The sequence below is a fragment of the Galeopterus variegatus genome, unplaced genomic scaffold (assembly GCF_000696425.1).
Source record: "Galeopterus variegatus unplaced genomic scaffold, G_variegatus-3.0.2 Scaffold229, whole genome shotgun sequence".
In the NCBI taxonomy this organism is placed as follows: Eukaryota; Metazoa; Chordata; class Mammalia; order Dermoptera; family Cynocephalidae; genus Galeopterus; species Galeopterus variegatus.
The window spans coordinates 4,438-17,323 of NW_007726340.1; the positions used below are offsets into that span (position 1 = coordinate 4,438).

Below are 12,886 nucleotides of genomic sequence, written 5' to 3' on the forward strand. Positions count from 1 at the left end.
GAATGTGGGGAAGGAGAGAGGTCACTGAGATTTGATCCTTTCCTTACAGTTCCCAGACAGTATATCTTTCTTAATCTGTTTTCTGCTTCTACAGAAATATACCATAGATTGGGTAATTTGTAAACAATTGACGTTTATTTGGCTCACAGGTCTGGTGGCTTGGAAGTCCAAGAGCATGATGCCAGCATCTGGCTAGGATCATCCCATGGTGGAAGGGGGGAAGGGCAAGGGAGCTCGGATGTGAGAGAGAAAAATAGGGCTGAACTTATCTTTTTATCAGGAGCCCACTCCCAGGGTAACTCACTCTAGTGATAACAGCATTAATCCGTTCATGAGGGCAGAACCTTCATGACCTAATCACCTCTTAAAGTGCACCTCAACACTGTTACAATGTTAAATTTCNCCATGGTGGAAGGGGGGAAGGGCAAGGGAGCTCGGATGTGAGAGAGAAAAATAGGGCTGAATTTATCTTTTTATCAGGAGCCCACTCCCAGGGTAACTCACTCTAGTGATAACAGCATTAATCCGTTCATGAGGGCAGAACCTTCATGACCTAATCACCTCTTAAAGTGCACCTCAACACTGTTACAATGTTAAATTTCAGCATGAGTTTTGGAGGGAACATCCAAACCACAGCAATCTATCTAGACACCTAGAAGCACCTTTATTTATTTATTATTATAACAGTTTTATTGAAATATCATTTACTTACCATGTAATTCACCTATTTAAAGTGCATGATTCTGTTGTTTTTAGTATATTCACAATCAATTTTAGAATATTTTTATCTGCCCAAAAAAGAAACCTTAAACTCATTAGCAACCCCCCCCATCCTCCCCAACCCTGGGAAACTGCTAATCTACTTTCTGTCTCTATGGCTTTGCTAAAGCATCTTTTCCTTTAAGGAAGTGGAGCAAGAAATATGGTTGCGGGGGGAGGAAACCTTGGTTAAATGTAGTTATAAAAATAACATGATGGTGTAAAATTAAAAATTAGGTGGTATACTGTATTGCAGGAGCCCCAGATCTGAGAGGGCGCTCGCATAGTGTTTGATTGTTCCAAAGAACTCACCCACTGTTAGAATAGGTAGAGACATCGGGAGGTGCTGGTAGCGGCTGGCCAGCTGGAAATCCACACCACCATGGGTTACATACAACAGTATAGTGAACAGATCAAAGGAGAGGTGTAAATCATTTGCGTGCTTATGTGTAGACCCTCACGTAGACCCTCACCAACTCAGAGCACTTGGGAGATCTGGCTGAGTAGATAAGTTAACTTACTTGTTACCCCCTGGCTCCAGAGTTATTAACGCTAGTGTTCTAACTCCATTTACATGCTGATTTATTTACTCAGGCCTCCTGCTTCCTACTGTCTTCCATTTGTCTTGAAGGAGATGTGCCTTTCCTTGGGTAAACTACCTTGGCCAGGGGTAGCTTCCCAGGGGAAGGGGGATCTCTGGTATGCATGGGGAGGGAGAATAGGCCTATGCCCAGCATTTACCTTACAGATACTTATTTTATTTTATTTATTTTTATTTTTTTTTCCTTTTTGTCTTTTTTACTGACCGGTAACGGGATCGCAACCCTCAGTGTCGCGCCTGTACCGGGGACCGGCAACGGGATCGCAACCCTCGGTGTTGCGCCCGCACCGCGCTCAGCCAGTGAGCGGGAACCGGTCTCCACATGGGATCCGAACCCTCGGCGGGAGCGCCGAGATACTTATCTTATTTTATTTATTTTTATTTTTTTTTCCTTTTTGTCTTTTTTACTGACCGGTAACGGGATCGCAACCCTCAGTGTCGCGCCTGTACCGGGGACCGGCAACGGGATCGCAACCCTCGGTGTTGCGCCCGCACCGCGCTCAGCCAGTGAGCGGGAACCGGTCTCCACATGGGATCCGAACCCTCGGCGGGAGCGCCGCCGCGCTCCCAAGTGGCGCACTCTCCAGTGCGCCACTGGGCTGGCCCTCAGATACTTATTTTAAAGATAATTTTCTCTTAAATAATTTTGTTTTCCTTAATTCGTTGTCTTCTGTTTCTTCCCAAAACCTTTGAGGAAGATTTGTTCTATTCCTAAGTGTTAGGGGAGTGTGATACTGTGAACATGTGTATTTGGTCTTCATTCCCAGTCTCCTGACATAGACTCCTAAAATCCTCACAATCTCCAAGGTGTTAAGAGTTTTTTTGTATGCTAATGATGGCTGGCAGCCCCTGGATAGCTTCAGGATGGGGGCAGAAAATACCAAGGTGGAACTTTCAGTCCCACCCTCCATCCTCCAGGGAAGGGAGAGGGGGCTGAAGGTTAAGTTGATCACCAATGTCTAGTGATTTAATCTATCGTGCCTGTGTAATGAAGCCTCCACAAAAACCTGAGAGGCCTGGGTTTGGAGAGCTCCTGGAGGGTGTTGGGCCCAGGGTGGACATAGGAACTCCGTGCCCCTTCACCGTACCTTGCCCTGTATGTCTCTTCATCTGTATCCTTTGTAATGTCCTTTATTATAAACTGGTAAACACAAGCATGTGTTTCTCTGAGTTCTGTGAGCCACTCAAGCAAACTATTCAAATCCAAGGAGGGGGTTGTGGTGTTACTGGACAGCAGTTCTAGGTTCTTGGTCAAACCATGAATAAAAATCTTTCAGGGGACCGAGACAGGTCCACATCATGGTGGAATGAAAGGAGAGGAAGTGGGACAGTCGAAACATTCAAACAATAGGACCTTATTGCAAGCGAAAGTACACACAGGAGAGTGCGAGGGTGTCTTCTTGAAGAGACAGGTCCACATCATGGTGGAATGAAAGGAGAGGAAGTGGGACAGTCGAAACATTCAAATAATAGGACCTTATTGCAAGCGAAAGTACACACAGGAGAGTGCGAGGGTGTCTTCTTGAAGGAGGAATGCCCGTTAACCTTAAGGGGAGGGTTTATATGTTGTTCTGGGAGGGAGGTCTTCTATCCTAACTAAGGGGAGGAATATTTGTCTGTGGGGGAGGATCTAGGGTAATTAAGACTGAACAGGCTGATATGAGATTGCATCAGCTTCCTGTCACGTGTCCCTGAGTTTCTGAAGTTTTTGGTCTTCTGAAGTGGGGTCACTTTCCACTTAACTTTGCCCTTCTTGGTCTAGTCTATGCTTTTGTTCCTCCTAGTGCACAGGCAATGTGGTTTTTGTTGTTTTAAGTTTCTGTTCAAAAACAGCAAAGTTCCAGGTGTAGTGTACTGATTGGTAGGGTGGTTAAGCTGTTGTCAGCTCATTATGGGTTCATTGACTGCAAAACAAGGAGGTGGCTAGTGCTGATCCAGTCTGAATATTCATGAGCAGCCTCCCTGGGGCATGTCCCTATTCTGTCCTGCCTCATTGGGAACCCTGATTTATAGCTGGTTGGTCAGAATTTCCAGAGGCCTGGACTTGTGACTGACATCTGAAGCAGGGGGGAGTCTTGTGGGACTGAGCCCCACTGTGGGATCTGATGCTATTTCCAAGTAGATAGTGTCACAATTGAGTTAGAGGCCACCAGGCTGGTGTCTCCCACTGGAGAATCGCTGGCTTGCTAGGGGGGAGAAATCCCCACACATTTGGCCACAGAAGTCAGCCTTCCATGATAATTGTGCTGTGAGAGCAGAAGAAAGACAGTGTGTTTTTCGCACTCACTCAGGGAGTCTTCTTAATTTGGTTATTTGGGTTACAGTCAGCTTCTGAGGGCACAATATGAATCTGTACTAGTGTCTTTTCTCTTTAGGATGTTACGGCTTTGATCAGAGCAAAATTTTAAACTAGAACGTCCAAATGTCTAGTGTCTGTTTTCTTCTCATAAGGTTTACAACATCATTAAGAAGGAGAGTAACCGGCAGAGAGTCGGATTGGAGTTGATCGCCTCGGAGAATTTCGCCAGCCGAGCAGTTTTGGAGGCCCTGGGTTCCTGCTTAAATAACAAATACTCTGAGGGGTACCCGGGCCAGAGGTATGTGAACGTCTTCAAAGGCCTGATCCTGACACAGTGATGTGAAGTACTGAATCCCTGTAGAATCAATGTGCAAGTTTTAGAAAACAGCAGGGATCCCAACCGTGGGCTCTCCCTTCCCTCCTGCTTTCTACGTGACTCTTTTATGATTCCTGGCATGGGATACTGCTGAGGTTCTTGGAGCAGGTATACTCGGTCATGTTTAACAGGCCTTTTGGGGGCTGTCTGGAATAACAGGCCAGTCTACATGGAGTATTAAGCTGCTGGACTGTTGTCTGGCCTCTGTCTAGAAAAGGTCAGTGTCCTCACGGGATACCACTGAAGGTGGCTGTTGCTGTGTGTCATTGAGTCTGTATTGGAAGTGGCCAGGAAGTGAAAGCTGAACCTAGACTACTGGAAACTGATTCTGCATTATAAATGTCGGATTTACATATGCAGTGGTTTTCGGTCAACTCTTTTGCCCTGAGAACCATAATAGGCTAAATTCATTTTTGTTTTTTGCAGTCATCACCAAAGAAAATAAATGACAGAATTTGACATGACTTTTACAAATTTGTGTCCCAAAGGACACAGAAAAAGAAGGGTCACCCTTAGAGAATGATTGCCACTCTGCTGCGATGCCCCTGAAGCTTTCTGTGGAAGAGTGAGAATCGGGTGAAACGCCTTCTCTTTCTTCTGCTGTGAATGGCTCGCGTTTGCAAAGAGTTCACCAGGTGCGGGCCGGCCCGGTGGCGCACTGCTACAGTGCGCCGCTTGGGAGTGTGGTGGAGCTCCCGCCAAGGGTTTGGATCCCACATACAGACCAGCTGCTCACTGGCTGAGCGAGGTGTGGGCGCAACACCGAGGGTTGCGATCCCGTTGCTGGTCCCGGTCCGGTATGGGCGCGACACTGAGGGTTGCGATCCGTTGCCGGACACGAAAAAAAGACCAAAAAAAAGGGAAAAAAAAAAAAAAAGTTCACCAGGTGTTTTCACAACTATGTTTCCTTTGATCCTCACACACACACACACACACACACACACACACACTTCAAAAAGTTTGTGGAAAAATAGAATTAAAAGATAATACCAATCTTTCCATGGACTTTTTGAAGACCCCTCATATTATTTAAAGAGGTGGAGGCTGAGACTCACTAAGGTTCAGAGACTTCTCTAGGTTGCACACAGGTGCCTCAGGCGGAACTCGAATCCAGATGTTCTAACACTGTGGTTTAATAAAAAGTAACTCTTTGGTCCCTGCTCTGTTTCTTGGCACAGCTCCTAAAGCCCTTGGAATTTGCTAAATGATGGGTGTGTCTTTTGTTTATAGCAAGCCTCTTTGACCACACTGGAGTCTATGCTAACTAGGTGACTCAGGATGGGGCTCCTGGATAGCTTCAGGATGGAGGCTGGTCACTGGAATCACCAAACACATGGTGAGAGGGTTAGAACTTTCAGCCACCCACCCCTGCCAGCCTCAGGGGAGGAAAGGGGCTTTTAGAGCGCTCTGGAGAGCTCAATGTTTTGTGAACTCATTGATGTGCTGGGAAAGTGGTGCGCCCCTGAGGGCCTGGAAGCTATGCTCCGCACCCCCCTAGTACCTTGCCCTATGCATGTCTTCCATCTAGCTGTTCCTGAGTTGTGTCCTTTATAATACACTGGTAATAAGTGTTTTCCTGAGTTCTGTGAGTCGTAACAAACTGTTAAACCTGAGGAGAGGGTTGTGGGAACTCCTGAATTTGTAGCCAGGTTGGACAGAATGTGGTTAAGCTGGGGAGCCAGGACTTGCAGTTGGTATCTGAAGTGAGGACAGGCTTGTGGGACTGAATCCTTAGCCTGTGGCGTCTGCGCTAACTGGGTAATTAGTGTCAGAACTGAATGGGATTGTTGTAGACCCAGGTGGTATCTGAGAATTGGTTTTAGGTGTTGGGAAAAAACACTTACACCCCAAATCCTAAGCTGTCTGAGAGTTTCCAACATTTCTAAGTTGATCTGACGGAAGGTTCTTTGACAGCTTCTGGGTTTTTTCTCCCACACAGTGAATATAAGGATTCTTAAATCTGTAAAGAGGTGAGGTAGGTGGTTTCTGGCGAGTTTCCAACATTTCTAAGTTGATCTGACGGAAGGTTCTTTGACAGCTTCTGGGTTTTTTCCCCCACACAGTGAATATAAGGATTCCTAAATCTGTAAAGAGGTGAGGTAGGTGGTTTCTGGTCCCCTTGAAGTGTTAAAAAGGTCAGTGTATTTATGCCAGTAGCATTTCTCCTTTGTGACTTCTGGATGGGAAAGGACAGAGATGAGGAGTATCCATTGATGTAAGTTGATTTGAAGAACATGTCTTGGACAAAGCGGCTCTGAGTCTCTTGCCTGGAACTGGATGTGGCCTCCACAGTAGGCTGGGGAACTGTCCCAGTGCTTGTTGAGGACTTGCTGAATATCATCAATCCTGAGAACTCTTTTTTTTTTTCACAATTTAACACCTCTGTAACTGAGATAAATCTGATTGATGGCAAGTCATGATTTAATTAAAAATGCTTTTTCTTTCTCAGCAACTAATAAAATGAAGGGCGTGGTATAACTGAAGGTGTGTTGAACTCATGAAGTGCTGTGCTCTAGGCATTGGGCTGAGCATGATCATACACATCCCGTTTGTATTTATTCCACAGCCTCACTGTGAAGTCAATAGTATCACCACTTTTAAAGATAAGGAAGTAGACATGGAGAGGTGAAAGAGGCAGCCTCAAGCCGCACAGCGGGCAAATAGCAGAACCGTGGTCCGGCCGGGCGCTGTCTGGTCTTTCCATGGTGTCCAGTCAGCTGGCTCTCTTTGAGTAAGCAGGATGCTGGAGCCTTGTGGCAGTGGAGCACCACAGTGTTTGCTGCCCTGGAAGATGGTAACCACTAAGATCTCTTGCAGCCCTGATGGCCCATGATTGTGTGGTCCCTAGGCATGGGCCGCTGTCTTTCAGTCTTGTGGCTTTTTCCTTCTTCCTGGTCACAGAGTAGAGAATGTGAGGCTAGAAGGCACCTCACAGGTCATTTGGTGAAGCCTCTCTCTGTCTTTAAGACTCATTCTGTGATTTTTCATAACTTAGCTGAACCAAATAAAACTGTCATTAAAAACTTAAATAGAGGGCCGGCCAGTGGCTTACTTGGGAGAGTGCGGTGCTGATAACACCAAGGCCACAGGTTCGGATCCCTATATAGGGATGGCTGGTTGGCTCACTTGGGAGAGCTTGGTGCTGACAACCCCAAGTCAAGGGTTAAGATCCCCTTACCAGCCATCTTTAAGGAAAAAAAAAAAAAAATCTTAAATAGAAGTGTAGATAACTAAATCTTTTTTTAAAAATTGAATCATAATTGATTATACGTACTTTGGGGGTTCAATGTTGACATATGTTGATCAAATCAATATTATTAGCACATATATCATTACAAATTGTACTTATTCTTTATGCCCCTTGTCCAATCTCTCCCCATCCCCCCTCTCTCTGCCCCCTCCCACCTCTGATAACCCTAGATTTCTTGTCTCCTTCTGAATGAGTAATGGTTACTCTATTGATCTGTTGCCTAGTTGATCTGCCCAGTGCTGAGAGAGGTGAGTTCAGGTCCCCCATTATTTAGATAATTAAATCATTTATTCATGTTAAAGGACTCTTTATAAAGGTGATTATAACCCATTTTCCATGTACCTGTATTTCATGTATTTCTGCATATACAATACATTTAACAATAAATTAAAAAATGCATATAGGAATGTTATGTTATCTTAGTAATGTGAATTTATCTTTTGTAACATTAATGATCAAAGTAATATTAGAAAACAATATTGGTTTAACATTAATGACTTTGCCTGACACAAATCTAAAAACAAAGTTCTGGTTTCTTTGTTTTTTATATTTTACTAATAGCTTTGATTTTGTTTATGTGCTGTATAATTCACCTATTTAAAGTGTACAGTTCAATGAAAACTCCCCTTTTTTATTTTGGTAAAATATACATAACAAAATGTACCAATTTAGCCATTTTTAAGTGTACAGTTCAGTGGCATTAAGTATATTCAAAGTGTTGTACAATCATCACCATCATCCACCTCCAGAGCTTTTTCATCTCGAAGAAACAAAACTCTACACATTAAACAATAACTCCCTGCCAGCAAGCATAGGAAAAGGTGCTCAACATCACTAACCATTAGAGAAGTGCAAATCAAAACCATGATGAGATACCACCTCACACCCGTTAGGATGGTCACTATCAAAACCACAAAATTCTGGGCAGGGATTTTTTGGATATGACCCCCCAAGCACCAAAAAAAGTAGGATTGCATTAAACTAAAAAGCTGCCCAGTGAAGGAAACAGTCAACGGAGTGAAGAGATGACCTACAGAATGGGAGAAAAGTATTTGCAAATCACATATCTGATAAGGGGTTAATATTTAAAATGTATAAGGAACTCAGACAACTACAGCAAGAAAACAAATAAGTGGCTTAAAAAATGGGCAAAGGATCTGAATAGACATTTCTCAAAAGAAGACATTGAGATGGCCAACAGATACATGAAAAAATGCTCAGCATCAGTAGTCATCAGGGAAACGCAAATTAAAACCTCAAAGACAAAAGATAACTAGTTTTGATGAGAATGTGGGGAAAGGGGAACCTTTATATACTATTGGTGGGAATGTAAATAAGTAGATCCATTGTAGAAAACAGGATAGTGTCTCCTCAAAAAATTAGAAATTCAGCAGTTCCTCCTTATCTGTGGGGCATATCTTCCAAGACTCCCAGTGGATGCCTGAAACTACAGATAGTTCTGAACCGTATATATACCATGTTTTTTCCTCTGATAACCAAGATGGCTACTAAGTGACTAACAGGTGTGTAGTGTAGACAGCGTGGATATACTGGACAAAGGGATGACTCACAGCCCAGGCTGGATGGAGTGGGACGGCACAAGATTTCTTCATGCCACTCAGAATGGCACACAATTTAAAACTTACAGGTTGTTTATTTCTGCAATTTCCCACTTAATATTTTCAGATCACAGTTGACTACAGATAACTCAAGCCAAGGTGAGTAAAACCGTGGATAAGGGGAGACTGCTGTAGAACTGCCATATGACCCAGCAATCCCACTTCTGGGTTTATATCCAAGAAAACAAAATCAGTATGTTGAAGAGATGTCTGCACCCCCATGTTCATCGTGGCACTATTCACAATAGCCAAGATGTGGAATTAACCTGAGTGTCCATCAGCCCATGGATGGATAAAGAAATTGTGGTGTATATACACAACACAATACTATTCAGCCTTAAAAAAGGAAGGAAATCCTGTCATTTGTGACAACATGGATGAACCTAGAGTGTGAGAAATGCCCTCACCCATCCAATGCTAAAGGATGGACACGGAGACACGAAGTACAGTGAAGTGAGATTTGAATTATGGCCTTGCAAGGTTCGGGTGTCTGAAAGGCAGGCACATGGAGAAAAAGGCTGTAGCAAGCAGTTTATTCCCTAGTGCGCAAGTCCCTGCCCCTCCTCCTCATTGGCTGAGAGTACTATGGGGTGCACAGTCTTCCCAGGTGATGCCTAAGATTATCCTGATTTATTACCCCCTTGTAAGAAATTTGTCTGAGGGCTCAGGACAAGCCCGTGAAAAAGGCCCACTGAAATGCTGTGAAAGGAGAAACACTAGGGAATGAAGAGGGTAGTAAAGGGCTAGTAACTCATTATGATCTCAAAGAGAACTTTATCTATTCAGTGACTCCCCAGGAATGGGCTGGACCAGTCAGACCACTTTTGGGCTGGTCCTGAATTATTTCTGAAAATGCATCACTTAGATTATTTTCTTACATGGAGGACATTATGTTAAGTGTAATAAGCTGTACACAGAAAGATAAACACTGCAGGATCTCACTCATACGAGGAATCTAAAAGGTGAACTCAGCAGAGAGTGGGATGGTGGTTGCCAGGGACTGGGGAGGGAGGGTGGGGATTAGGAGGTGTTGGTGAGCAGGTAGAGTTTCAGTTAGGAGAACTGCAGATCTGTTTTACAGCCTGGTGATTCTAGTTAATATATACCCTGAAAATTGCTGAGTAGATTTCAAGTGTTCTCACCACAAAACATTTAAGTGTGTGAGGTGGTGGATATGTTAGTTAACTTGATTTAGTCATTTCACAATGTATACGTATCTCAAAACATCATGTTGTACACTATAAGTTTATACAGTTTTTATTTGTAAAGTGTAAGTTGTCAAAGCCGTGGAGAACTGTGGGCCCTGTGCACTGTGGGTGGGAATGTAAAATGGCACGGCCTCTGTGGAGCGGAGGGTGACTCGGTCTGATTCTAGATATCAGAGGCATCAGTGGAAAGGTCAGTCGTGCTGGGTTCAGGATCTACATTCTTTTTTTTTTTTTTTTTTTCCTTTTTGTCTTTTTTCGTGACCGGCAATGGATCGCAACCCTCAGTGTCGCGCCCGGACCGGACCGGGACCGGCAACGGGATCGCAACCCTCAGTGTTGCGCCCGCACATCACTCAGCCAGTGAGCAGCCGGTCTGTATGTGGGATCCGAACCCTCGGCGGGAGCGCCGCCACACTCCCAAGCTGCGCACTATAGCAGTGCGCCACCGGGCCGGCCCAGGATCTACATTCTAACGAGTTCTTTTCCTCGCTTCCCTCCACTCTTGTTCTTCTGTCCAACCCTAAGCCTCGGCCTCTGCTGAGCACAGAGGTTTGGGGCCAGAGTGGATGGAGGTCTCCTGCTTTTCTCCCACAGATATTACGGTGGGACTGAGTTTATCGATGAGCTGGAAACACTTTGCCAGAAGCGAGCGCTGCAGGCCTATCACCTGGACCCACAGTGCTGGGGGGTCAACGTCCAGCCCTACTCAGGTGACTGCCACATGCAGATAGGCCGGCACTGCCCCTTCCTGCTAGCCTCCCAGGGCTGACCTGCACCAAGAGGAGCCCTAAGAAGGACTGCCCAGAGCTAAGAGTACAAAATGAGCCACGCCCTCCTGGGTATGTGCATGTTCTCCATGCCCTCGGTTCCCCAGCTCTGCGTCCTCCCAGGCAGTGCCCCTTCCCAGAGCTTCCCTTCTACCTCCTTGCAAGGGGACTGGCGTGGGGGCACCTCTTGGGCTCAGGAAAGGCACAGTGGTAGCCAGGACTCCTCTTGCCACTCCTGGCAGAATGCCTAGTGGCCATGTTCCTGGGGGCCACTTGGCACCTCATCAGTGGCAGTCATCATGTCTCCTCTGGTCTACCTGTTTCAGGCTCCCCTGCAAACTTTGCAGTGTACACTGCCTTGGTGGAACCCCATGGGCGTATCATGGGCCTGGACCTACCTGATGGGGGCCACCTGACCCACGGGTTCATGACGGGCAAGAAGAAAATCTCTGCTACATCCATCTTCTTTGAATCTATGCCCTATAAGGTAAGAGTGTGTCTCTCTCCATTGTGCTCATTTCCTAGAAAACCTCCAGTGTTTGGCCACACCCACAGGGTAAGTGGTTTTGTTCATGTGGTACTGTAGGAAGTCCCTCCTTGCACCACTTTTCATTTCCCTGCCCTGGGGACTCCTCAGGCTTTCAGGGCCCGCTGGGGACAGCTGGGAAGGAGAGACAAGGGTCTGAGCCGAGGCTATAGGGAGGCGAGTCTGGGAGGCAGCTGCTGAGGAGGGCTGAGACGCAGCAGGGTGGTGGCCACCCCGGAGCCGTGGGGCAGCATCAACTGGAACAGCAACTCCCAGCAACCAGGAGAGCTACAGCTGGACCCCCAGCAACAGCCACTGCCACAGCAGCTGCACCCTCACCTAGTCACATCCCTGCTCAGAACCCCCGGGGGCCAGTAGCTCCAGCAAGGATAGCACCATCCCTCACTCCAACAGCCCCACCGTTGACAGCCACAGACTTCCATAGCTGTGTTAGAGCCAGCTCCTGCCTACGTGTATGGCTGTAACAGGTACAGCCCTACACCCTGTCACTGCCCCTACTGTACAGGCCTAACAGCTAGCCATAGCCAGTATCAGCAGAATGCCCAGCAGTGACCAGTACTGTCAGTGTCAGTGCCAGGGCTGCCTCTAGGGTATGTGGGCCCCAGGCAAAGATTTTTTTTGTGGGGGCCCCAGTCTATATATTTTTTGTGGCTGGCGGGTATGGGGATCCAAACCCATGATCTTGATGCTATAAGGCTGCACTCTAACCAGCTGGGCTCACCAGCCAGTCCCAGTTTTTTTTCTGGTGGCTGGCTGGTACAGGGATCTGAACCCTTGACCTTGGTGTTGCAAGGCAGCACTCTAACCAACTGAGCTAGCCAGCCAGCCCCCGGCATCTGTAATCGTGCCAGGGGCTGGCCAGGTAGCTCAGCTGGTTAGACCATGGTGCTGATAATGCCAGGGTCCAGGGTTTGATCCTTGTACCGGCCAGCTACCAAAAAAAATTGGATGGCTTGCAGATTAGCTCAGTTGGTTAGAGAGTGGTGCCCAAAAAATGTGTAGATGGATGTATGGACTCATGTTAGGCATAGATAGTGACTTACATATTTTATTATCCGGTGTTGGTGGTTCTTCCTCGTGTTCAGGAACCATTTTTTCATGTTCTTTATACAAATGTGCCCTTCCTGGTTAGTTTCATATCTGGTACCACGAGAAGAAGGTAGCAGTGCATCTTTATGCTTAGCGAAATATCAAACACATAACTTTACGCTTTTTTTTTTTGTCTTTTGTGTTTTTCCGTGTCCGGCAACGGATCGCAACCCTCAGTGTTGCCCCCGTACCGGACCGGGGACCAGCAACGGGACTGCAACCCTCGGTGTTGCTCCCGCGCCTCGCTCAGCCACTGAGCGGGAACCGGTCCGTACATGGGATCCGAACCCTCGGGCGGGAGCGCCGCCGCGCTTCCCAAGCGGCGCACTATCCAGTGCGCCACCAGGCCGGCCCATCTTTACGCTTTTAAG

The 12,886-nt window shown here is 46.4% G+C and overlaps 1 protein-coding gene across 3 annotated transcripts in view; it reads left to right on the top strand.

Annotated features, from left to right (window-relative positions):
- The window catches only part of SHMT1 (serine hydroxymethyltransferase 1 (soluble)), a 27,774-nt gene that overhangs the window by 770 nt on the left and 14,118 nt on the right, over nucleotides 1-12,886 (top strand). For 2 of the 3 annotated variants that reach the window (XM_008566209.1, XM_008566210.1), the window contains exons 2-4: nucleotides 3,812-3,957; nucleotides 10,707-10,822; nucleotides 11,206-11,366. In XM_008566209.1, the coding sequence (XP_008564431.1) occupies nucleotides 3,812-3,957; nucleotides 10,707-10,822; nucleotides 11,206-11,366 (423 nt within the window). Of the gene's footprint in view, nucleotides 1-3,811; nucleotides 3,958-10,706; nucleotides 10,823-10,865; nucleotides 10,952-11,205; nucleotides 11,367-12,886 lie in introns of those variants that run through there. The other variant, XM_008566211.1, reaches the window with a different exon arrangement.